Raw genomic sequence first — 24,610 nt, forward strand, 5'->3', positions numbered from 1 at the left:
ACAGAAAATAACTCCTCACTACACTTAAGTGTTGTAAGGAAAGGCATGTTTTTATTTCAGCTGAGTGGAGGGGGATCGCTCCTCCAAAAGCCCTGCACACCTCACCTTGTTCAGGTAAGGTACTTTGGCTACAAAATCATACATATTCAGTGCATGGGTAGGGTCAGTACAATTAGTTCTGGGACTAGGTGCATTTATTACAATCAGTTCCTGGAACTCATTTCCATAATGTCCTGCCTTTTCATGCATGCCCATTGCAACCTGGTGGTCATCTTCTGGGGTCTTTCTGACGAAGGCTCCATGTCTTCCTGGGTCTGCCCTCTTTATCTTTCGTCTATCTGGCACCCCAGTTGTGGGTCACACTCTTGGCCAAAGTTTCTGATGTTCTCATCTTGAATACAGCATTTTTTTTCTCCATGGGAGTGTTTCTGGACCCTCTTATGCTTAAACCATCATCTTTGTGTTTACCTGATTGCTGATGCCTTACACAGTTAATGGTTTCCCTTGGTTGCTACGTTGGGTATTTTCTATCTCCCTTTTTGCATCTCAAGCCAGCACTTTGATTTTGAAGCTGGCATGACAGCAGCATTGTATTGAATATAAGCATAACCCAATAGTAAAAGGAATTCCATTACTGAAATCTTGCCATGTTTGTGTGCTTGAATGCTGAGCTACTTAATGAATTCAACTTGTCAACGCTCAGTCTCATCTGTTAACTTCTAGTTGCTTTAATCTATGATGCACTGAGAATATGGTCCAGTTTCTCAGCATTTTCTGAAAGACAAAAGTTTTGCAATAGAGTCAGAAAGCCCTTTTGAAAGCAGCAATTAAATCTGCCTTAACACATTTTTTCCTCTAGTGAATTGAATTACTAAAGGAAAAAAAGGAGACGTTAATTTATATGTATGTATTTGACATTAGAATAAGGATAGCAGCAGGGTAAAGTTGTTTCAGGTTCAGTGTTCTTTTATTTGCTAAGGAAAGATGCAGTGCAGAGACAGTAAATTTGACCTCTGGAGCCATTAACAGTGTTATCACTCTTTGTCATAAATCAGAAACAAAGCCTTGGACTGTCCAAAGAAGATCTGTCCAGATTAAAGTTTTCTCCAGATCTGCTACCATCTTGTACAGGGATCTCTAGAATTAAAAGCATTTGAATAAGACCTTAGAAAGATGCACTTTGTGTACAGAGAACGTCTTTTTCTGGGCTTCCCAGCAGAATGGACAAATTTGAGGAACCACAGAATCACAGAATGTTGTTGAAAGGGACCTCCAGAGACTATTGAGTCCAATCCCCCTGCCAAAAGCAGGATCACCCCGAGTAGTCTGCACAGGAATGCATCCAGGCAGGTTTTGTAAGTCTCCAGAGAAAGAGACGCCACAACCTCTTTGGGCAGCCTGTTCCAATGCTCCATCACACTCACTGTAAAGAAATCATCAACTTGAAAAAAAAATGTTGACTTTCAAAGATACTGGGCTGGAAATCCAGGGATGGAATGTTCAGTTGAATATCGTGTCCCCTTCATTGTTAAATCAAATGCTAATGTTAAATGTTTGTGAAAGGGATGCTATAGGTAAAATGCATTATTGTAGTCTCAGAGAAAGAGCAGTGGAGTTCCTCAGTATGCCCAGTAGCTAGCCTGATTTTCTGCCTTTGTTTTTTTAAGACAACAGGTTATGTAAGGTAAAGACTACTCGGTATAAAGGGGAAAAAAAAAACCTGATGTACAGATCTTCTCTGGAACATGTCCAGAGAAGGGCAACAAAGCTGGTGAAGGGCCTGGAACACAAACCCTAGGAGGAGAGGCTGAGGGAGCTGGGGGTGTGCAGCCTGGAGAAGAGGAGGCTCAGGGGGGACCTCATTGCTCTCTACAACTACCTGAAGGGAGGCTGTAGCCAGGTGGGGGTTGGTCTCTTCTCCCAGGCAAGCAGCAACAGAACAAGGGGACACAGTCTCAAGTTGTGCCGGGGCAGGTCTAGGCTGGATGTTAGGAGGAAGTTCTTGCCAGAGAGAGTGATTGGCATTGGAATGGGCTGCCCAGGGAGGTGGTGGTCCCTTGAGGTCTTCAAGCAAAGCCTGGATGAGGCACTCGGTGCCATGGTCCAGTTGACTGGCTAGAGCTGGGTGCTAGGTTGGCCTGGATGATCTTGGAGGTCTCTTCCACCCTGGTTGATTCTATGATCTAGATACAGAAAAAGCACTTCAGAGCTCAAGAGCCTTCCAGTCAACATCAGTCAGCTCTGCAGGGTCTCCACAAAGCCCACATCTCCTCCGGCTGGCTGCCTTACAGCTAAACTTCCCGCCCTTCCCGGGGCTGGTTCCGCAGCCGCCGCGCCCGGCCCCGCCGCAGGCTCCGGCCCTGCCCCGCAGCCGCAGGAGCGCGGCCGGCGGCGGGCGGGGCCAGGCGTCACGTGTCGGGAGGCGGGCGCCATGGCGGGACGCGGGGAGGCGGCAGGCAGCCGGGAGGCGGCAGGCAGCCCGGGGCTCGCTGGTGCCGAGGTGCAGCCGCGCAGGCTGGCGGCGGAGCCCGCCGGAGCTGCGGCCATGGCTTCCATCGTCTCTTACGAGAGCCTGGTGCATGCCGTGTCCGGGGCTGTGGTGAGCGAGCGGGTTTGGGCTCGTCGTGAGCGGTGCCGTGTTGGGGGAGGGAGTATCGCGGCGGCGGCCAGCGACGGGGCCGGGGTCGGGGGCGCCTGGCTGGTGAGTGGTAAGGAAGGGCGGCCAGGGCGGCGTGGTGGGGGACACTGGGGAGGTCACAAGGACCCTCAAGGTCTTTGGGGGTCCGCGCCTGAGGGGGCTGCTTCGGAGGAGTGCGGAGGCGGGGAGGGAAGGGCGGTGCGGCCTGGCAGGGCTGGGGCAACCCCGCTGAGGTGCGACCCCTGCGCTGTCGTGCCAGTGCTCTTCGTAGTCACAAAGATGAGGGCTCCCCGACGCTGAGTCTCACCTCCGGCACCCGTCCCGTGTGATCACGCCGCTTGCAGAACCCTCCTTTTGATGGTCACCGCTTTTGGATGCGGAATTTGACAGCCGGCTGGACACGATCCAGCAGTGTGCTCAGGTGGCCAAGAAGGCAAGCAGCACCCCGGCCTGTATCAGCAGCAGTGTGACCAGCGAGCGCAGGGCAATGATATTCCCTGCGTTCAGTGCTGGGGAGGTTGCACTTCCAGTGCTGTGTTCAGGTTTGGGGCCCTCACCACGAGGAAGACATTGAGGCTGAAGTGTGTTGAAAGAAGGGCAGCAAAGCTGATGAAAGGTCTAGAGAACAAGCCTTAGGAGGGGTGGGTGAGGGAAGTGGGGTCGTTTAGCCTACAGAAAAGGACACTGAGGGGGAATCTCACCGTCCTGTAGAGTTAACTACCTGAAAGGAGGTTGTGGCGAGGTGGATGTCAGTCTCTTCTCCCAAGTTAGAAACAACAGGACAAGGCTCCTATTGATCCGTTTGTCCTCAAGTTGTGCAAGGGGAGGTTTAGAGCGGATATTACAGAACATTTCTTCACTGAAAAGGCTTTAACAAACAGGGGAGTTGGCTGTCCAGGGAAGTAGTGGAGTCACTGTCCTTGAAGGTATTTGAAAAATCACAGAATCATAGAATCAGTCAGGTTGGAAGAGACCTCCAAGATCATCCAGTCCAACCTAGCACCCAGCCCTCGCCAGTCACCCAGACCATGGCACCGAGTGCCTCATCCAGGCTTTTCTTGAAGACCTCCAGGGACAGTGCCTCCACCACCTCCCTGGGCAGACGTGTAGATGTGGTGCTGAGGGACATGCTTTAGTGATGGCCTCACAGTTCAGGCTTAATGGTTGGACTTGATGATTTTAAAAGTTCTCTTTCAACCAAAATGATGCTATGATTTGTGATAAACCTTGAGACTGGCTCTCATCCGGAGCTAATGGAGCTTCCCTTGAGCTCAGCAGGAGCTGCAGGAATGGTCCCTTTGAAAGAGAGTGTATAAGCACCCAAAATTTGGCATCAAATTAACTATGAAAATTGAGATTTCAGCTATGTCACTTAAGAGTTGTACTAAGCATATGCATTCTGTAATTGCCTCATACGGAGAAGTGGTGGAGGGTGAGGCAAAACATGGGCATTAGTCGAAACAAAAAGCAGGTACATTGCAGCTAGAGGAGGTTTGTAGAGGTTGCTGACTTGATTTACAAGCATCATGTGAAAATTTGTTAAAGTATGCCTAGCCGTTGCATGAGCAAGTACTGGCTCTGTAAATAGCAACCCGGCCTTGTACTTGCAACAGATGTTTACTGTGATGTAGCTTGCTGAACTGGGCATACCAATGGACTCCAAGCAAGTTGATGCAGCTCTGCCCTTGGGTTATTCCAGACTGGCAAGAATACCTAAATGTGTGTTTTAGTAGTTGCTGATCTACTCTTATGGCAAAGTTTCCTGTTCTGAGGCCTTAAAAGAACTCACAGTGCCTTACATAGAATGACATTCACTAAATGTTATTGAATAATAAAGGCTGAATCTAAAAGGTAAAAAATACTCTAAAGTGTGTTTTGCCTTATCATATAGAGATAAGTGTGGGTTTGCTCTTTGAAGTGTTTACATCTGCCCATTTAAGCATCATAGGCAATGGGAGTTTGTCTCCATGTGCAAGAAATGGAAGAAGTGGATCACTTTATTGAAGTACTTCTTGCCCTCCTTTTGCTGACTTGTACAGAAGTAGGTGGTAGTTTCTAGCCCTCTTTGGTAGTTTCACACTCTCAAGTGCAGACCACTATAGTGCAGACTGTGTTCTTGAGCAGATTTTGTGGGATGAACTGAATTTATGAAACCAGACATAAACTTTAATTGGTAATGAAATGGTATATCAAGCTCCTTGATTGTGTTAATAGAAATTCTTTATTGTATTTGATGATGCTTCCATCTTGGCAGTGATGTCATTATAAAGGAAGACAACACATTTTGGATCTATTGGACTTCTGTATGCTTATGACTTCCACTTGCTGTCACTAATATTCATACACAGTTCAAGTACTGGAATAAGACATTTTTTTCTTAAGATGAGGTGGCTTTTACTTTTTGTCACTTTGGGGATTTTTTTGGTGAGGATTTGGTTGTTGATTTTGGTTCACTGGTTTGGTGTAGGATTTTTTGGTTGTTGGGGTTTTCTTTAGGGAGTAGGGCATCAGTATTTGAGTTTTCTTGTGTGTTTGCTTGTTTCCTTGCTTGTTTTCAGACAGCCTCATGCTGGAAACCTCAATTCATTGAAATTTATTTTTCTTTTTATAGTAAGGATGCAGTCCTCAATGTTTTCTGCTTGCTGCTGTAATACTTATATTTTTGCAAGGTCTTTTATGGGTATTAACTCTTCTGATACTGTCTATTTAAAGTATTATGAGCACACTGATATGTGGATGTGATGCAACAGTGTAGGAAGAAAAAAATTAACCCACAGAACTGTGCTGAGGTAGTGAGTCAGAAGAACGTGTCGGATCACACATAGTCATTTTTGGTTTTGTTCTAATATGGTGAAAGTTCATTATCTTCTAGGCTAACTAGTCAAACCTGAGACAAATGAATACCTTAGTGAGCAGCAAAAAAAAAAAAAACAGTGATGGATTTCCTGTGAATGTTAATTGAATTGCATAAGTATTCTGTAACTCTGCTTATAGCTATAAAGTAACCTTCCTGCTACAAAAGCCATAGGAATGAGAGTTTTCTAGGGCTGTCATGGCAGTAGTCAAGCTGCATTTTTTGTCTGTGAATGTCACAGTATCACCAAGGTTGGAAGAGACCTCACAGATCATCAAGTCCAACCCTTTACCACAGAGCTCAAGGCTAGACCATGGCACCAAGTGCCACGTCCAATCCTGCCTTGAACAGCTCCAGGGACGGCAACTCCACCACCTCCCCGGGCAGCCCATTCCAGTGCCCAATGACTCTCTCAGGGGATGTCATCTGAAAACATAATTTTTAATATGCTTTAAAATGTTTGTCATTACTCTTTAGCAAATCAGACTTTAGGCTGTAGTCCTGCCCATCTCCTTCTGGCAGTAGTAGCCTCAGGCCATTTGTTTTGGCCACCTCCTAGCTAGCACACAGCTGTTTATGTGCTGTTATGGCTGATGAGGGAACTGCTCTGACTGAAGAAGTAGCCTAGTGGAAAAAGTTACTGTTCTGACAAATTAGTTTCCTTGTCTGCATCGTTGTGTAAGTGGCCGGAAAGTTAGGTCGCAGGAGCACAAATACAGCTGACCAAGACCTGGCATTGCCTAAGCCAGTTTGTACCTGTCCTAGTGATTATTCAGCAACAGCGTGACTTGCATTGGCAAGCTGCTGAGACTCAACACTGACAGGAAGGCGATGGGAAAGCTGACAGTGAAACTCTCCCTTTCAACAGTACAGGGCCCTACGTTTCAGGGTATGTTCCTGCAACCAGTAATATGAGTTACTGTGGAACTGCTGGTCTTAAGTGCAGTTCACTGAGGAATCTGAGCCCATCTCAAGGGTTTTTGCTGCTGGTGGAAGATTCCTCTCTCATCTAGCTATGAAATCCTGTGTTCTCCATATGCTCCTGGCAATCTCCTTGCCATGTAGCTGAGTTGTTAGTTTTGTCCTGAGTTTATAAACACAACTCTGCTTTTCTGAATTTATTTTTCTCAGCTTAGAAAAAGCAGGAGAGAGGGTACCAGGCCACAAGAGTTGGGGTTCTTCAGCCTGGAGAAGAGAAGGCTTCAAGGAGACCTTGTAGTAGCCTTACAGTATATGAAGGGGGCCTACAGGAAGGCAGGGGAGGAACTATTTACAAGGCCTTGCAATGACAGGACAAGGGGTAATGGGTTTAAACTGTCAGAGGGAGATTCAAAGTAGATGTTAGAGGTCTTTACAGTGAGGGTGGTGAGACACTGGCACAGGTTGCTCAGGGAGGTTGTGGATGCTCCCTCCCTGGAGGTGTTCAAGGCGAGATTGGATGAGGCCTTGAGCAACCTGTTCTAGTGGGAGGTGTCCCTGCCTATGGCAGGGGTTGGAACTGGATGATCTTTGAGGTCCCTTCCAACCTAAACCATTCTATGATCTTTTACTGGCAGCAATCTGTTAGGTCAGCAGTTACCTCATGATTCTGCTGGGCTGTAGCTTCATACATGTTTTAAGCAAGTTTGAGCCTGTTGTGTGGGAGTGTTTCAAAGCTGTGCCAGGGAAGGCTTAAACTGGACATAAGGAATCATTTCATTACTGAGAGGGTGGTCAAATGCTGGAAGAAGCTTCCCAGAGAGGCGGTTAATGCTGCAAAACTGTTAGTGTTTAAAAGGCATTTGGACAATACCTTTAATGATAGGCTTTAGCTTTTGTGCAGCCCTGAAGTGGTCAGGCAGTAGATGATTGTTGTAGGTCCAACTGAAGTACTCTGTTCTATTCTGTACCTTGTGTCTACCCATTTCTTCCATGTGCCACTACCCCAACTACTTCCCCACTTTCTGACTTTGAGTGCAAATGTGTGTCTGTGCTGCTGTGCAGTTGATTGCATTGAGAGTAGGATTTAGGATAAATACCCCTTCTGGGAGGATGGAGGTAGGATAAATGGAGCAGGGGAGTGCTGGAGCTTGCAGTGCCTGTGCAGTCACATGGCTGTTCTGTGTATTGGTGCATATAGCTGTTTTGAGATTGGTTTCATTGCTGCTGTAATGCAGCTGTCGTTAGGAGTCTGTTTTGGCTCTTTCTGGCACTTTTTGTGCTGGCCTTCTAACTGGCATTTATTTTTTGTGAATTTCTAGTCAGATGGGTTCATTAGTCCTGCTGGCTGTCCAGCTCTGTGCACAATAGGTATCAAGAATAAGCACATGGGATGAATACATGGGAGAGCAGAACCAACCCCTTTGGTTAGAGCCCTAAGTAAATGAGTTAAAATAACTAGGTAGTTATGGCCCACTGTTTCCTTTCATCTGCTACCTGGTGTTATGAAACCTGGGAAAACTTGAGTCTTCCTATGATTTCTGCCAAGAGTGTCGTAGTGAGGAAACAGCTCTTTCGTTGCTGGTTGTAGATCTAGGTCCAAGCAGCCTACTCAGGAGCTGGAGTGTTTCCAGAGGCAAAGCTTGCTTAAATGTATGGCATAAGTTAGCTCTAGAATAGATCAAGTCAGACTATGCCCAGTGCACGTGTAGCTTGTGGTATCTCAGACCTTTCTACCATTTAAATGGCTTGCATGGCTGATGATGGGAGAGTGCCACAGCTTCATCAGCCACTTAATGCATTTAATACTACTGTAGAGTGTTAACAGGCTTATACCAAGCCAGGGTCTTTTTGATCTTGAAATCTTTTCCAAAAGCTGTGCAATATTAATGCTGCAGTGCTAAAGAAAGATGGAGCTGAATGGTGGTGGAGAGAGAGAGGGAACAGCTGCTCAATGAGTACTTGCAAGTACAGTATTTAACCCTGTTGTACAGGAGAGTGGCTGCTAGCTCTTCCACGTAGAAGCTTTAATGGTTGGATAGCACAGAACATGAAGAAGGTATTAGATGCACAAGAAATTAACCTGGTGACATCTAGGGTCACAGAGTGTGTCTTAGTAGGCAGATCTTCATTGCCTAAATTGAAGTTTCAGTTTTTAAGTGAACAGAAGTCTGTGCTTTGGGGTTGTTTTTTTCTTTGGTTGTTTGGTTTAAGTCAAAACAAGGTTATTGTAACACAATGTTTGCTTGTGTTGTTCTGTTTTATTTTGGGTTTTAAATCAGAAGCTGGGTACTGGGGCTAGTGGGAGGTAAAGATGCTGTATTTTTATCTCCTGGTGCCCACATTATCACCTCTCAGATTTAAACCACTTTCTCTTTGGGCAAAAAGCTTCTAATAGTTTTCATTTTGGTTTGGCTTAATACAAGAGGAAAAAAAAAAAAACTTGTTTGTAAGCATGGGATCAAAACTCCCTTCAGTTAGACATTGTGATGTATGGAGTTCATCTGCTTTTAAAGTTACTCAGTGACAGGTTTCTGGATGAGAAATAAAGAGCTACAAAGGGGAATATAGAGCTGGGGTTGTTTAGCCTGGAGAAGAGGAGACTCAGGGGTGACCTCATTGCTGATCTACAACTACCTGAAGGGACATTGTAGCCAGGTGGGGATTGGCCTCTTCTCCCAGGCAACCAGCAATAGAACAAGGGGACACAGTCTCAAGTTGTGCCGGGGAAAGTATAGGCTGGATGTTAGGAGAAAGTTCTTCCCAGAGAGAGTGATTGGCATTGGAATGGGCTGCCCAGGGAGGTGGTGGAGGCACCATCCCTGGAGGTGTTCAGGAAAAGCCTGGATGAGGCACTTAGTGCCATGGTCTGGTTGACTGGCTAGGGTTGGGTGCTAGGTTGGCCTGAATGATCTTGGAGGTCTCTTCTAACCTGGTTGATTCTATGATTCTATTCTACCAATATGCTATATAGCCAGTTTATTTTGTTTTTCAGGGCAGTATGACTGCAATGACTGTGTTTTTTCCTTTGGATACAGCTAGGCTTAGACTTCAGGGTAAGTGTCAAACTCTGCTTTCTTTATAAGATGGTGTTTTTGTTCATCTTGGCTTAGGCACTTGTAAGGGTGGCTGTTGGGTGACCTATTAATGGGATGAATGGGCAACCTTTTGATTAGCTGAAAAGGCTGTGTGATCTGTTGCCAGGCATGGCTTTTAAATTGTTATCTAAGACCAAAAAGAAAGATGTAAGATTACCCAGAGTTACATTTATGTGCTTTTGGCTGCTGAGAACACTTCAAAACACAGTGGCAGCATCATGAAAAGCAAGTCTTGAGTTACTCTTGCAAGTGGTTTAAAGGGAAAAATCAGGGTTAAAACTGGGAGTGGGAGCATCCAGTATTTAAGAAAAAGCATGTGGGTATAAACATTTTGGCTCCAATGCTCTGCTCTAACCAAAATCCTGGAACCACCAAGCATTTTAATGCTGTGACTAAAGTGCTGTTGATAAATGGAGGGAGATCATCAGACAAATCATTGGAAATAGGTGGTTGAGAAATGAGCAGCATATCACTATTGAGCAGTTTTCAATGCAGGAAGAGGCAGTGTTTTGCTAAGGCTTAGCTGTCTGCAGATTGTAAGAGATCGCTCTGCTGGTGCAGCTAGTCTGGATTCCAAGGAACAATTTCATGAGCAGTTAGGCAAGGCAAATTCTAGTCTGTTACCTAAGGGGAGCTTGCCTTCAGTTCATGTTACAACATCTGGGTTAGTATTGGTAACCACAAATGTTCTGGTGCACAACAGAGCCAGCTAGTCTGGGAAAGAATTCAAGACAAAAATGAATCAAGGAAGTAGCTGTACCTAGCAAATGAAAATAAGGACATGCTTTGTGGAGTTGCTGCAGAAATAGGCAATGTCTGTCCTTTGTTAGAAAGAAGAAATGTGCTCCTTTAGGGTATACTAATAGGAAGGATAAGGACTTCAAAATGAGTGCTAAAAATAAATGGTTTAGAAGGTTGATTCTTCTGTTTTCCAGTTGATGAGAAGCGGAAGTCTAAGACAACACCGGCAGTTCTACTGGAAATAATCAAAGAAGAAGGCCTGTGAGTAGATACTAATTTTCTGCCTGTCTTCATGTAGACAAGCTCTGAAACTAACTTGAATTTGCTTTCAAAGTGGAATAATTAGTTCCTATTTGTGTGGACAGTTTTTTTACTTTGAATTAAAATGCCATTACATGTGAGTTTGATTGGACTTGCATAAGCTTGGATGTTTGGCTTAAGGTAATTTGGATTCATTTTCTTGAGCACTTTATGCAGTTGATTTGTTCAGTGATGTAACTGTGCCTCCATGAGTGAGGTAGCTGTGCCTCCTTGGACATACAGGTTTGTACACAAATGTCCCATCAGGTACCTGATAAACCATCTTCATCTGCCTGGATTCTTGGGTGTGTCTGTTTCTCATAACCAAGATGAAACTCCTGCGTGGCTGAGCCACTTTCAACAGGAGAAATGAAGACAGTGTCCCAGGTAGAAGGTTTTTTTTTTCCTCCTCCTGAGCATGTGAAAGTAAATAACAAGTGACTCTTTATGCTGGCAGGATTCAAGATCTATCAACTTTTAGCAGTGCTGTGCTTCAGTATTTGTCATGTAGTCTGGGCTGAGCCGTCTGGAAACAAACAGTGGTTTGTGTGTCCTTGTTACAAGTGTTTTCCTAAGTAAATCCCTGGAACTCAAGTAAATCAGAGGTTCCAGGACACAAAAATTGACAAAAGTTTAACTTGGCTAATAATGTTTTACCACCTTCTAACTGGAGCAGCTGGCAGTTCTGTGCTTGAGTACTTCTCAGTGATCTGTTTTGTTGACCTCCCTGCATTACTTTTGCCACATGAGGGTGGCAAGTAAACTTCAATCAAGAAAAAGGTGAAAAAGGAAAAAAAAGCAAGAAGTTGACAGGAGAGACTGCAAAAGTGCCTCTACTCTTTTTCCTGTGGGGAAAAAAATTAGTAATTCTGGCAAGAGGAGAGCACTGTTCCTTCCAAAGGTATTGGGAAGGCCTGACTAAGCAATGAGGGATGTCCAGCATAACCAAAAAACCCACAAATGACAACAAATCTGAAATGGGATGCAAGATCATAAACATCTTGCTTGCATTATCTTGTAGAGTCTTGTCTCATATTGCATGTGTGTGAAACTGCTTTTCTCATCTGGATAAAGCAAATGGACTTTCTGTAGCTGTTTATCAAACAGCTTTACTTTCTTCCCTAGGCTTTTGTTCTTTTCTGGGTGATGTGAAAGGTGTACAAGAAGTTGTCAAAAGTTATGATTTGTAGCATATTTGTAGCATTATTTGTAGTTATCATTTGTAAGCTTAGGCTTTATTTGTGTGCAGAAGTATTAATGAATTAAGGATGTTAGTACTGACAAGTCATTAAAATAAGCTGAGGGGTTTTGTCTTAGTCCTGTGTGTGGTGCTGTGCCCTTGTTTAAGGAGCTAGACAGGCTCTCTAACTCTTCTTAAAGTAGTGGAAGAAAAACTCCACACAGGATTGGATAGAAATGCAGAATTTTATTGGAAGTTTAAATGAAAAGTGTTATTCCTAAACTACATACTACAGTGCAAAGCATACAAAGAAATCCATAGGCCACAGTCCTCCAAGACCTACTTAGGCCAAAGCTTCCACAAACCTCCCTCTAAAACCAGGCCAAAATCCCAGGCCCAAATGCCAACACCCCCCCCACACACACACTATGCCTCTCTGCAATCCTTGTAATCAGACCCAAATGATGCAGCTAAAATTCATTTAGCCAGCTTCTCAGGCCCCTGCCAAGGCAGTCTCACTCCCCCACAATTACAAAGATAAGAGAGCAGCATCGAGGAGAGTGGGAGAGAGGGAAAAGAGCAAGAGGCAACTTGTGCTGTCCCCTTATAAGGGCTAAATGCAGGCGTTCTGGGAATGAAATAGCAAAAATTACTCTGTCCAGTCCAGCCCCTGAACCTATCTAGCCTCTTGGAAGACTTTTCTATAGTTTCTTAAAGACATGCTGTCTCAAACCATGGCATACTGCAAGGATATTTTGTTTGTGAATCATCATCAGATTTCTTAATGAATCAAGCAAAATCAGACTGTTGCTTTCAGTTAGAGGATGTGGTCCCCAGAGGGATTGTTTCTCCTTTTCCAGAACAGAAGAAATAGGTGATGCAAAACCTGTTTTAATTCTGCTCATGACTAACTGTATAGGCAATTTGTAATTGTAACTGTATGGCTATCCAAGACTGGAAAAGCCTGGATGAGGCACTCGGTGCCATTGTCTAGTTGACTGGACAGAGCTGGGGGATAGGTTGGACTGGTTGATCTTGGAGGTCTCTTCCAACCTGTTTGATTCTGTGATTCTGTAATGGTCCTAGTTAATGTGGTGTATTTGCACCTACATGGGAGGGAGGAGCACTTCATGCATGTGAGACTCAAAACAAGCACATGCATCATAAGAACAGTCAGATATGGTGTAGACTAGCCTTTTATTGTCTCATTCTTGGGGGTCCTCATACCCTGTGTATTCCTAATATTCTACTGAATACTGAAAAGCCTCCATGATTGCTGCTGGCTGTTGAGGAGATTTCTTGTGGTCTTAATGTGATATTGTTTCTCTAACTGTCCCGTGCAGCTTCAAGCAAGGGTATGTATTGTTATCTGTGGATGTACTGTAGAACATGCTGGGGGTGTAGGGCAGCTGTTGAGAGATCTCTGTTTTGTAGGCTTATCAGGCCTGTGAGAGACAGGAGCTTTGTCAGTCAGCTGTTACGAAATGGTTCTTAAATCAAGATATATGTAGATGATACACAACAATGACAATATATAGGCCTGGGTGCTAGGTTGGGCTGGATGATCTTGGAGGTCTCTTCCAACATGGTTGACTCTATGATTTTTTTTTTTAGTTTTGTGATTACTGTAGGTAAAATTAAACAGGTAACACCTTTTTCTCACTTACCTGACTGATGTGCTCCAGACTTTATGCACCTGCATATCTCATACCCCAGGTTCTATCCTTTGGAAAACTCTCCTTGTTGGAGTATATTAATTTCAGTAACTGGTATTCCACTTTTAAATTTTATGTGAGAATCCAGTTCTTTTGTTTTCATTTCTTTGCTCCTTAGTCTAGAGGACAGGCTGGATGGGTGGGCAGAGGCCAATGGGATGACATTTAACAAGGCCAAGTGCAGGGTGCTGCACTTTGGCCACAACAAACCCAAGCAGCACTTTAGGCTGGGGACAGTGGCTGAGAGCAGCCAGGAAGAAAGGGACTTGGGGGTACTGGTAGATAGTAGGCTGAAGATGAGCCAGCAGTGTGCCCAGGTGGCCAAGAGAGCCAATGGCATCCTGGCCTGTATCAGGAACAGTGTGGCCAGTAGGACGAGAGAGGTTGTCAGGCCACATCTGGAGTGCTGTGTCCAGTTCTGGGCCCCTCAATTCAAGAGAGATGTTGAGTTGCTGGAATGTGTCCAGAGAAGGGCAACAAAGCTGGTGAAAGGCCTGGGACACAAACCCTATGAGGAGAGGCTGAGGGAGCTGGGGTTGTTTAGCCTGCAGAAGAGGAGGCTCAGGGCAGACCTCATTGCTGTCTACAGCTACCTGAAGGGAGGCTGTAGCCAGGTGGGGGTTGGTGTCTTCTCCCAGGCAACCAGCAACAGAACAAGGGGACACAGTCTCAAGTTGTGCCGGGGGAAGTATAGGCTGGATGTTAGGAGGAAGTTTTTCACAGACGGAGTGATTGGCATTGGAATGGGCTGCCCAGGGAGGTGGTGGAGTTGCTGTCCCTGGAGGTGTTCAAGAAAAGCCTGGATGAGGCACTTAGTGCCGTGGTCTGGTTGACTGGCTAGGGCTGGGTGCTAGGGTGGCCTGGATGATCTTGGAGATCTCTTCCAACCTGTCCAATTCTGTGATTCTATGATAGGTGTTGGTGTTGGTTGCTTGGGTTGGTTTTTAGTTTTATTTTGGAGAAGTAGGGGTTCATATTTTTTCCATCTATGTTAAGCATTGCTTTGTTTCTTTGGTGATGTGGGCATCTCTTTGCTGAGATGATACCTTTTGTATTGAACTGACAACTCTGTTTGTCAGGGAAGAGAATTCTCCTTATGCTTTTGTATGTTTTAGTATATGATTTGAACTGACTATATCAGTCTGACTGTTAACATACATACTTCAAACATGCTGTCATCCCCTGCATGTTTGTAGTTCACTCTGCTGCTTGTTGGTAGAGAGCAAATATGGTGATAATACCTAATTCTGGAGTGAGAGCCACCCAGGTTTCTCACTCTAAATATATTATACCTTTGCAGCTCCTTTTCAATGGAATTATTCCTGATTACTGTAATTTATAAATAGAAGTGCTTTGGTTTTTTATGCTCTAGTCAGGAGTTTAGGATGGCTTGTTACCATTAATGATCAAGGCACCTCTAGTAATCATTAAATGTTGTGTCCAGTATTGTATCTCTGGGACCCTGCATCAACATCTAAAATCAACCAGATCACATAAAAACTTTGCTGATCCTTACCATGACTTTTTTCCTCTCCATTAGGTTGGCACCATACCGAGGATGGTTCCCTGTTATCTCCAGCCTTTGCTGCTCCAATTTTGTTTATTTTTATACATTTAATAGTCTTAAAGCCCTCTGGGTGAAAGGCCAGCATTCAACAACTGGGAAGGACTTGGTGCTTGGGGTTGTTGCAGGTAATTCTGAAAAAACCCTCAGTTTCATCCAAAATGTGGTTTCAAGTGTATTCTAGGTAATCTTTAATTTATGAACTCCACTGGAGGTCATGTTGAGACCTTACACCTCCCACTGTGTGTACTGCTTCATTGTACTGCTCCAGCTGCTCTGCTCTGCCTTCCCCACCTCATAAGTAGATGGATAAATTGTTGCTGTTGTGAATTGTGGCATGAAGCTCAGCACTGTTGTGGTCTAGTATTTTATTTGTGTTTGATACTTTGTTTACCATAGTCTCTAAACATCATTATTTAGATGCTGAAGACAAGTGTCAGGAGGAGATGGTAGTTTTGGTGTTTTTTTTTTCAGAGAAATAAAAGAAATCTATTTCTTATCTACCAGTTCTGAAATGAATTTTTCAACTGCATCAAGTAGGACTTTTTAATGTGGGTGACAGTTTTCAGGCTTCTTTTTGGGTTGCCACGCAAAGGTGACAATAAGTCCCTAGTTAAATGCAGGTGCAGTGGGACTATATGTTATTTCTCATCTCTTCCTCCTGTTTGGCTGCTGCAGTGGCTTCTTTGAAAGGATGATGACATTAGTGGCTTTTCTAGCAAATCCAGCTGAAAAATTGCCACTCTGTGCCTGTGTTTGCCAGGACATTCTGCAGGAACATGCAAGGGTGCTGATACAAGCTGATTTTCAACAACCTTGTTAAAAAGGCCTGGGTTGTGAGTTGTTTTCCTTTTGGTTTTGGTGGTGTTTTGTTGTTTGTTTAGTTTGGAGTTTTGTTTTTCTTGGTGGGGTGGTGCATAGAAGAAGGCTCTCATTTCTTGTAGGCACGATGAATGGTTGAATACTTGGGGGAAGTAAGGAAGGAAATTGTTAAGTTGGCTTCTCTGACTTTCAAGCTTTACTGTTGGTATTTGTTACTGTAATCATGCCATCTCTGGCCACTTCTAAGCCTTACTTGAATTTTTGGCAGAATCCTGTGTTTCCCACCTTAAGTGTATTTATGCTGTGTAATTTCAGTAGTGTCTGATAGGGGTAAAAGGGTGCAATAAAACATTTGAAATCTTCATCTGAGTCTTGCTGATTTTCTTTGTGCTGTATTTTGCATTAGGTGTAGTAAATGTCCTCTTGACTACTCCTCTTTGGGTAGTGAACACACGTCTGAAGCTGCAGGGAGCCAAGTTTAGGAATGAAGACATTGTACCAACCAATTATAAAGGCATAATAGGTAAGCACCTGTTCTTGTCTTCAACCAAAGAGAATTTCTTTACATGAAATACACCAAGAACTCTCAAGTTTGACGACCTTTATTCCTGTAACAGATTTAACTCTACAATCTCTATGCTTCCTCATGACTTTGCAGTCATTGAGTTTTACAGGAAACTGTATTTTGCCAATTCTGATGGTAATCCAGAGTTCATAGTATGCACATCTGTAACTAAAGTACCTTTTGCATGGGCAGGCATCTTATAATAAAAGTTACATGCTCACTTCTGGAGCACAGTTGCTTCTGGTAGCTGGGAGTCTGAGCTCAGACAGACAATCTGCAAATTAAACTTCACTTGCCTTAATCTCTTAATCACCTGGGTGTCCAGGCTGTCTTCCTTTTGAAAATAAATAAACAGAGATTGTTGATTTGAAGAATGTTGAGAAGATGTTGATACTGAGCTTGTACTAAAAAGAGTATAGTTTCTGAAAAGAGCAGATGATAAGGTTTATTTATGTTCATGGCAACGTGGGCAAGAACCTTCTTTTTTCCCATTACCTTCCAGATTAGAATGGAAGATTTAAAAAGTTACATAAAAGACTGCAGTGGATTTTTAGATTCCTTGAATATTAGCCTTTAAGTGTAGCTTTTTGTCTTCTGCATTCAGAATTTTGTACTCAATAGGGTTTTTTTGCCATTTAAAAACATTTTTTTACACCTTTCTTCTCAGATGCCTTTCATCAGATAATAAGAGATGAAGGAGTCTTAGCTTTATGGAATGGTACTTTCCCCTCTTTGCTGCTGGTCTTCAACCCTGCCATACAGTTCATGTTTTATGAAGGCTTTAAACGCAAGCTTTTGAAAAAGCAGCAGCAAGTGAGTATATTTTGGGGTCAAGTGATGGACATACCCTGTTACAAGACAAGTTCTTTGACTGGTGGTACTTGAGCAAATTCAAGAATGCAGGTTTGGTTTTGAGTTGCTTTAGAGTTAATACAGCTTCTACATTCCCTAGGGACATGACTCCTTCATGTCCCTAGGGAATGTATTCCTATGATGAATTCCTCTTCTGATAAAAATAGAATTTCACTTCTTATCCACATTTGTTTGGATATGTTCACAGGTCTTGATTTAAAGTAGAAAGTTCAATTCTAGTATTTTTTTATATATATATATATATAACTATGGATGTACAGGCTGTGCTGAAGTCACCTCTTTAACCCTTTCCTCAGTAAATAAAGCACATACAGCCTTTGAAGTATCACAGATTTGTTCTGGACCCTGTCATTTGAGGCTTTTCCTGAAGCCCTCAAGTTTTCAATATTCTTTTTCTGAGGATGAACACTAGAACTGAACATACCTCCTTGATTCTCTAAACTGAGGAAGAATCACTTTTCTGTCTCTGATTTGTAGTCCCCTTTTTCTTGATTCTTTTTGTATCAGGCATAGCAGCTCACATTCCCTTTATATCCTGGCATTTTGTTGTAATTTATGAAACTGTCATAACATATAATATGTGTGAGCTGCAGTGCTTTGCTGGTCAGTTGTGACTTCAGAATGCATTTGGCTGTGTTGAATTGTTAGATCATATCAATATGTTACAAAGCCATCTTGGTTCTCCTCAAGATGTAGTGAAATTATTTTCACATTAGATCTTCCATGATGGTAAAACCCCCTAAGTCTCCTTTATCTGTAGTCAAGACTACAGCTGTAGCACTCTGTGCCTAATGGTTCTATCCAATTACAGTGGACAATAGTTTAGTTTTTTTTGAGTGACAAACTGTGCTTCTCTCTGCATTGTCTGCTGCATTTATTTCTTGTGGGTTTTTTTTTCCAGTTACTTAATTCTGCCTTAAATTAAGGCATGTTTTGTCCTTGATCAGTAGAGAGGAAATGTATTCTTTCCCTTCCTAGCCCCAGCAATGTTAATTTTTATTTTGGATAACATTTTTCTTCCTATTTTCTGTTTTACTTCCTTTCTGTCTTAATTGTATCAGTTTGTCTTTTTAAAGGTGTGCATGGTTTTGATTACAATCAGCGTGTTTTACAAATGGTTTGATAGGCACCTACTTTTTGATGGTTTGATAACATGTTTTGATGTGGGCACCTACTTATTTTCAGCCATAATTCACAGTGTTGGACCGAGATGCACTGTAATCAGCTTAGGCTACAACTGTGTATTTGGTGCATCATGGAATGTTATGGGCTTGGAGGTGAGGATGGGCTTTCAGCAGGTGTTCTTAATAAGGGATGAGATATTTTGCCTGTGTTATCAAGACTAAGCTTCTTCCTGACAGTATAGTGACTATGTATCAGCATTGTTCAAGGAGTCTTTCCCTGGCACTTTTTCACAAGAGTTGTGTGACTTAGTAGTTTACATGTTGCAAAAGCTGAAATGTTTATTGATTTATGATATGTTGAAGTGCTACTCCCCTATCTTTTGTCTACTCTTGGTGTTTTAAACTAGCTTAGTCATGTGGCTCAATCACCACTGTGTTTTAGTAACCTAGTTACAGTGAGGAATGCTAAAGCTCATAGGTAGAAGTTACAAGTAAACTGTAGGTGTCTGAACTTTAAATCTTTAAAACAAGAAGACTTAATGATATCTTTATGCCAAGGTTACTTAAATAACTCAGTAGCTGGTACTAGAATCTTCAAACACACATGGGTAACTGGCTGCTTTGGCATTATGTGGAAATAATATAATCTTTATCTGTTGAACAGCTCACATCTTTGGATGCTTTTGTCATTGGTGCAATAGCCAAAGCAGTTGCCACCACACTCACGTACCCTCTGCAGACAGTACAGTCAATTCTGCGGGTAAGTAACCATTTCATTTCAGGGCAGCAGCCTCTGACTTGTTCTGCATAATGCAAGCCTTGTGTGTATGGCTTGTTTTCCTCTGCGTTAACTTTGGGAGCTCCTTTTGCATGATCCAAGTCATTGATAATGATGCCTTTCTTCTTGGATCCTGTACTGACAGATTCTGATGGAACTTTGAATTCCTGGTGCACATTTGTTGCAGGTGGCTGGTAGGATCTGCAACATAATACATTGGTGCAGTGTCTCACAGAAGCTGATGCACCATACTACTTTAATGCATCACAAAAAAGTACATTTAGTTCTTTGAAGATATCTTTTGTCTCAAGTAGGGGAAGCTGATGCACCATACTACTTTTATGCATCACAGAAAAGTATATTCAGTTCTTTGAAGATATCATTTGTGTCAAATGGGAAGATAAAATTAAATCCTCTAAAGCCAGTTTGTTTCTAGATGACTTGGGGTAATCAAAAAAGGTTCTCTTCTTAGGTTTTATTTGTGTCAGTAGCCACCAGGATGTGAATCATTAAGGGAAGCTGAGCTCCCTCATAAAAAATATATCTAGCCTGGCCTTGTGCACTAATGGGAATGGTAATGAAAACACTGCAAGTTATTCTCACTTGTAATTTGGATGTATGCTGACTAATGCTGCTGCCCTTGGTGTGTACCAGTATTGTTGTCATGTTGAAAGAAGGTAGAGTGGGTGGGCAGAGAAGAGACCTGGCCACACATAAGCATAGTTTTCATTTCTGTGCTTTTGAATCTATTTTTGTAGGTTGTTTCTTGGTGGCTTTTATAACAGTTAAACATTAATAGATGTTTCCACGTGAAATTTAGTGATGTTTCCAAAGTGAGGAGAAGCCTTAACTTGCTTGCATGGTAAAACCATTGTCCTGTTCTAAAATGCTTAGAAATCTGCAGAATTAGTAGATGTATTGAATGTGAGCCTTGGATACTAAAGATAGCTCTTTTCAGCCTTGTCTGATTGGAGATTTTTGATGTGGGTTTCATGCAAGTTTTGTAACTAATTTAGCTTCTCTCTAGTAAGAGTGGACTAAATATATTTTGATTTTTTTTGATAGTTGAGATGCTCTGTTTCAAACCAACAGGATTTGAATATATTTACTGTGTTTGCTGCTACCCTGAAAAGCCACTAGGTAAAACTTTTTTGTCTATAAAGCTTTCTACTTCACTATTCTAGTGGTGCATAAAGTGGCACCTGCACTGTTGATGTGTCAGCCACACTGTAGTTTTGTCAGCAGTCACCTTTTCTGAAGTTTGATGATAGCTGAGCACTAAAGTACCTTCATTTGGTGTCTTCTGGACACATCTCAGGAGTTAAACTAGTAACACAGATTTCTACTGAAGTAGCAGATACAGAAAAACACTGAAGCAAATAGAGCTTTGTCTGGATAAGTGGCAGCATCAGTGTTCTATGGTGGTGTGAAGGAAGACTGGAAGAAAAGTTGGAGTGCCTCTGTGTAGCTTTAGCGTTGCATGGCAGGGCAGTTTTCAGAGGGCTGTATCAATGTTACACCTTCATGCCTTGTTCCTTTCTGTGGTTGCTGTAGAAATGGTTACCATCTTGTGACTATTCATGTTCTATCTGTCTCTTTGGCATTGTGAACATTCCTCTGTGTCTTGGTGACACTGTTATTCTTCAAAACCAGGGCAGTTCTGGTGAATTGTGCTTCCAGCTTTATCTACTAACCAGCTGTTGCATATTGCTCACCTCAGCTAAGTCAGCCAGTTCACTGCTCACTTGACTGAGCAGGGATGAGCTTCCTTTCTGCTGGAGCACAGCTAACCATCAGTGTCCTGGTGGTGGTAGGATTTTTCTCCCAGCAGGGCACTGGGGCCTATATGCTACTTGTCAATACCAGTCCATCCTTTCCCTGGGATAATGTGGAATACAAGGAGCCTGTCTCTCATTCTGCAGTCACTATGAGTGACTTTCTCTTTGCTCTGTGAAAGAAGTAATAGCCAGAAGCCCTGAACACTTCTGTCCAGAAGAGCAGAAGTGTGCATCAATGGCTCTTGTGCTGTCCAGTTCAGACTTGCACTACTTTGTCATATGCTTTCCAATCTAAAGCTGGCATTGTTGGATTTCATGAATTTTTCGTTGGTCACACTAAGTGCCTTAAGAAAAAAAAAAGTTATGAATAGAGGTTTAGTATTTTTAGCAATAAAATTCTGCCTGAGGTATATTTTGTATAGCTGTGGGCTTTTTGAAACCATTTTAGCAGATTGACTAAAGCCAGTAGAAGTTTGTTATAATCATAAAAACTTGCACATGGTCATTAAGTTCTATCATTAAAGTATAAGTACAGGACTCTTTAACCTTCCTACTTACTGTTTGAAAATTACTAGGGTTCTCTGTAATGATGTCTCTACACCTCTTGCTTTCAGCATCTTGGCAAGGCACTCTTCTACTTTCTTACAATGAACAGTTATTCTGTGTAATTGATAGTGGTAAGCAGCTTCCAGCTTTGTCATTTGGTATGTCTATCTCCTTTGCAGTCATTAAAAATAGATGGCACTGGTGTTACTCATTATGCAGTGAAATTGTTCTTTAGCCTGTGTGTCAGTAAACAGTGGATAAATTAAGTTTGCCTCTGGAGAAATAGCAACACTGTTAATGTTCTTACTGATCCTGGGTGAAAAGTTCTCTTTAAAAGCCTCTTTTCTTTAGCATAGAAAATGCCAGCTCCTTTGGGAAATCTTCCACAGCGATCAGTGAAGTATGGATGTCCTAGGAGAAATTAGCTTCCCCTTCCTCCCCCCCCCACCTCAGACAAACCTTTGTTTGCAGTACAAAAATAGCATGATGGTGGAAAAATAGAAGGAAGCACCTAATCCTGCTGTGCTTTGGAAAACTGTGAGTAATCTGGGCAGTGACAACTGGCATTGTAACTTGAAACCTCATTAGCAAGTTTTTGGCCATGTCAGAGTTCTTGACAATAACCCTTAACATCCATTTATCAGTATCAAGTGAGTTAGTTGCTGATGAGAAGATAATGGATGGTGAGCATGTATTTGGCTAATAAAGGGAAATTTCAGATGGCATTCTGTTGCTGCTGTTTCCATCTGGGTTCTTTAGCAAAGAGCCCTGTGTCATCCCTGCATTTTCTTACACTTTCTGAACTGCCTAAATCTGCTTGTGTGCCCTGCCCATTGTCAATGGTAATTTCTTATGTCTAAGAAGTAGCAGTTGCCCAAGTTTTGGGAGAAACTCATCCACAAGCAGTTGCTCAAGTTCAGCTTTCTTAGCAAATAAGCATAATAGAGGCTTTAAAAGCTATTTGACTGTGTTGTCATAAATACAAGCATGGCAATCTGTGCTTAGTAATAATTTGCTGCTGAAATTTCTAGTTGAACTCCCAAGACATAAAATTGCAGCTGCCATACCTACTGAAAATATGTTTGGGGATAAGCAAACACAGTGTGTAAAAGAAGTGTGGTATTTAGGCCACAACTTTGGATTCTTCCATAGTAGTTAACCTGTAAATGTTTTGCTCCAAGACCATTGCTGGGCAGATAAATTCTGTGTTTGATTATGCAGTCTCAATGGAGCAATGGTTTTCAGACAGATGAGGCTTTGATTCTTTGGTACATGAAAGCTGAACTTCCTGAGAACATCATATCCCTATAAGACTCAGCAGATTATGCTTTGGAGATCTTGAAAACTCTTTCCTCCAGAGCAACTGAAAGAGAGCAAATATGGCTGTGTGTAAATCTTAGAATCTATCTTAAACCCAGAATAAACTACTGCAGCCTATCTCAGAATGTTTTAGTGTTTACTGTGTAAAGGTCAAGAGTGTCAGCTTTGGCCTCAGTTTTTTTCAGGTTACACCAGTCATCAGTGAAGATGTGTTGGCTCCTCTGCCTGGCACCATGGGGAAAACAGCACAATGAAACACTCTTCCTTTATTTCAGTTTGGACGCCACAGGTTGAACCCAGAGAACCGAACGCTAGGCAGCCTTAGAAATGTTCTTTACCTCCTTCAACAGAGAGTGAGGTGAGCTTTCCAGGAGTGTTTTCTGTCCTAATGTGATAGAAGATTTGATTAATGCTTGTGTGTTGAAAATACTGCTGGATCTGACTTGGGGTATTTTCCTCCCTGAAAGTTGCCATTTGAGTCAAATTGACTTTCCTTTTATCTTGCAGAGTAAGTACATGCAAGTAAATTCTCCCAAATATCTGTACAGTAAGAGGTATGAAGGTTATCTATGGATACCAACTAATTCACCTCTGGTCTTTGAAAGAAGCAAGTTTCTTGCACAGAAGACTTAACTTTTCTCTTTAAAGTATTGCTTTTAAAGAGCTGTCACTCGGATCAAGAATGAATGTCAAATTCTTAGGGTTGTCGTTAACTAATTTTTCTTTGCACTGTACTGATTTACAGAAGGTCATTCACACTTCTTTTCATGTTTGTTTATATCCCCCTTAGGCGTTTTGGATTAATGGGACTCTACAAAGGCCTTGAAGCAAAGCTCCTGCAGACAGTACTTACTGCTGCTCTTATGTTTCTAGTGTATGAGAAACTGACTGCTGCCACCTTCACAGTCATGGGATTAAAGCATTCGCGCAGACAATGAAGAAGGATCCTATGCCAAAGATTTGGGTCTAGAAACAAGTTTCTTTTTCTGAGACCAGGGTGGGTAACAAAGGGTCCTCACTGTCTCTGTATCTCTTTTGTGCTAGCCACTTCCATCTCCATTATTTGGAGAAATTGGGAATATATTACATAGGACCTGTTGCCATGAATTCAGGGGCAGCCCATTCTCTGCTCTTCTGTGGACTCTTACAAAACAATGCAGAGACCTTACTGAAACACTTGACATGAAATTTTGAGTACTATATGATTTGTTTGACATTCTTGGAAAGAATGAATATCTCACTTTACTTTCCTCAAGTCATCATCAGCTGTTCTTCAGTCTTTACCTTCTGCCAGCATCTGGTGGGGCTGGTTTTGTGTTGTTTTCCTTGATCTGTGTTTATGTTGCTTTATATTTGGTTCATTAAAATAATTCAAAATGAACAAGATTTTGGGCATAGTTTTTTTAACTTGAAGTATGATATGATAATGCCCCAAATATCTGATGGTGAGATTGCTAGAAAGTACACTACCAGTGAGTAGGCACTCCTAGGATCCACCTGTTTTGAATCCTGACAGTTTTGAATGCATGTACTGGCTAGATAGGAGGAATGTAACCTCTTATTTTGCCAAGCTGAGTACTCTGAGCTTCTTCAAGAAAATGGGCTTGTTACACAGGCATGCATGAAGTTCTGCAACCCTGTCTCTTGTGAGAATGTGAATTCATGACAGGCAGGGAGCACTACCCTATGCTGCAGAAGTGGCATGCCCTCTCAAAAATGTGCTTTAATTATTTTTCCACTGATCTTTCCAGACATTTTCCTGACCATAAAGCATAAAGGTCATAACACTTGTCCCA

At 42.5% G+C, this 24,610-nt stretch overlaps 1 protein-coding gene across 1 annotated transcript; it reads left to right on the forward strand.

The window, feature by feature from the left end:
* The first annotated feature begins 2,424 nt into the window (after nucleotides 1-2,424).
* On the forward strand, nucleotides 2,425-24,198 carry SLC25A17 (solute carrier family 25 member 17). The gene is made up of 9 exons (XM_064155179.1): nucleotides 2,425-2,599; nucleotides 9,406-9,466; nucleotides 10,444-10,510; nucleotides 14,985-15,136; nucleotides 16,237-16,353; nucleotides 17,063-17,208; nucleotides 19,057-19,152; nucleotides 23,090-23,172; nucleotides 23,605-24,198. The coding sequence occupies exons 1-9, from the start codon at nucleotides 2,432-2,434 to the stop codon at nucleotides 23,750-23,752; spliced, it is 1,038 nt and encodes a 345-aa protein (XP_064011249.1). The 5' UTR covers nucleotides 2,425-2,431; the 3' UTR covers nucleotides 23,753-24,198.
* Nucleotides 24,199-24,610: the final 412 nt, after the last annotated feature.

The sequence above is a fragment of the Pogoniulus pusillus genome, chromosome 15, assembly GCF_015220805.1.
Source record: "Pogoniulus pusillus isolate bPogPus1 chromosome 15, bPogPus1.pri, whole genome shotgun sequence".
NCBI lineage: Eukaryota > Metazoa > Chordata > Aves > Piciformes > Lybiidae > Pogoniulus > Pogoniulus pusillus.

Coding starts and splice junctions, on each gene's coding strand:
- SLC25A17 (XM_064155179.1), top strand. CDS start 2,432: ATGGCGGGACGCGGGGAGGCGGCAGGCAGCCGGGAGGCGGCAGGCAGC. Junction 16,354..17,062: donor CAATTATAAAGGCATAATAG/GTAAGCACCTGT, acceptor CTTTCTTCTCAG/ATGCCTTTCATCAGATAATA. Junction 17,209..19,056: donor TTTTGAAAAAGCAGCAGCAA/GTGAGTATATTT, acceptor TCTGTTGAACAG/CTCACATCTTTGGATGCTTT.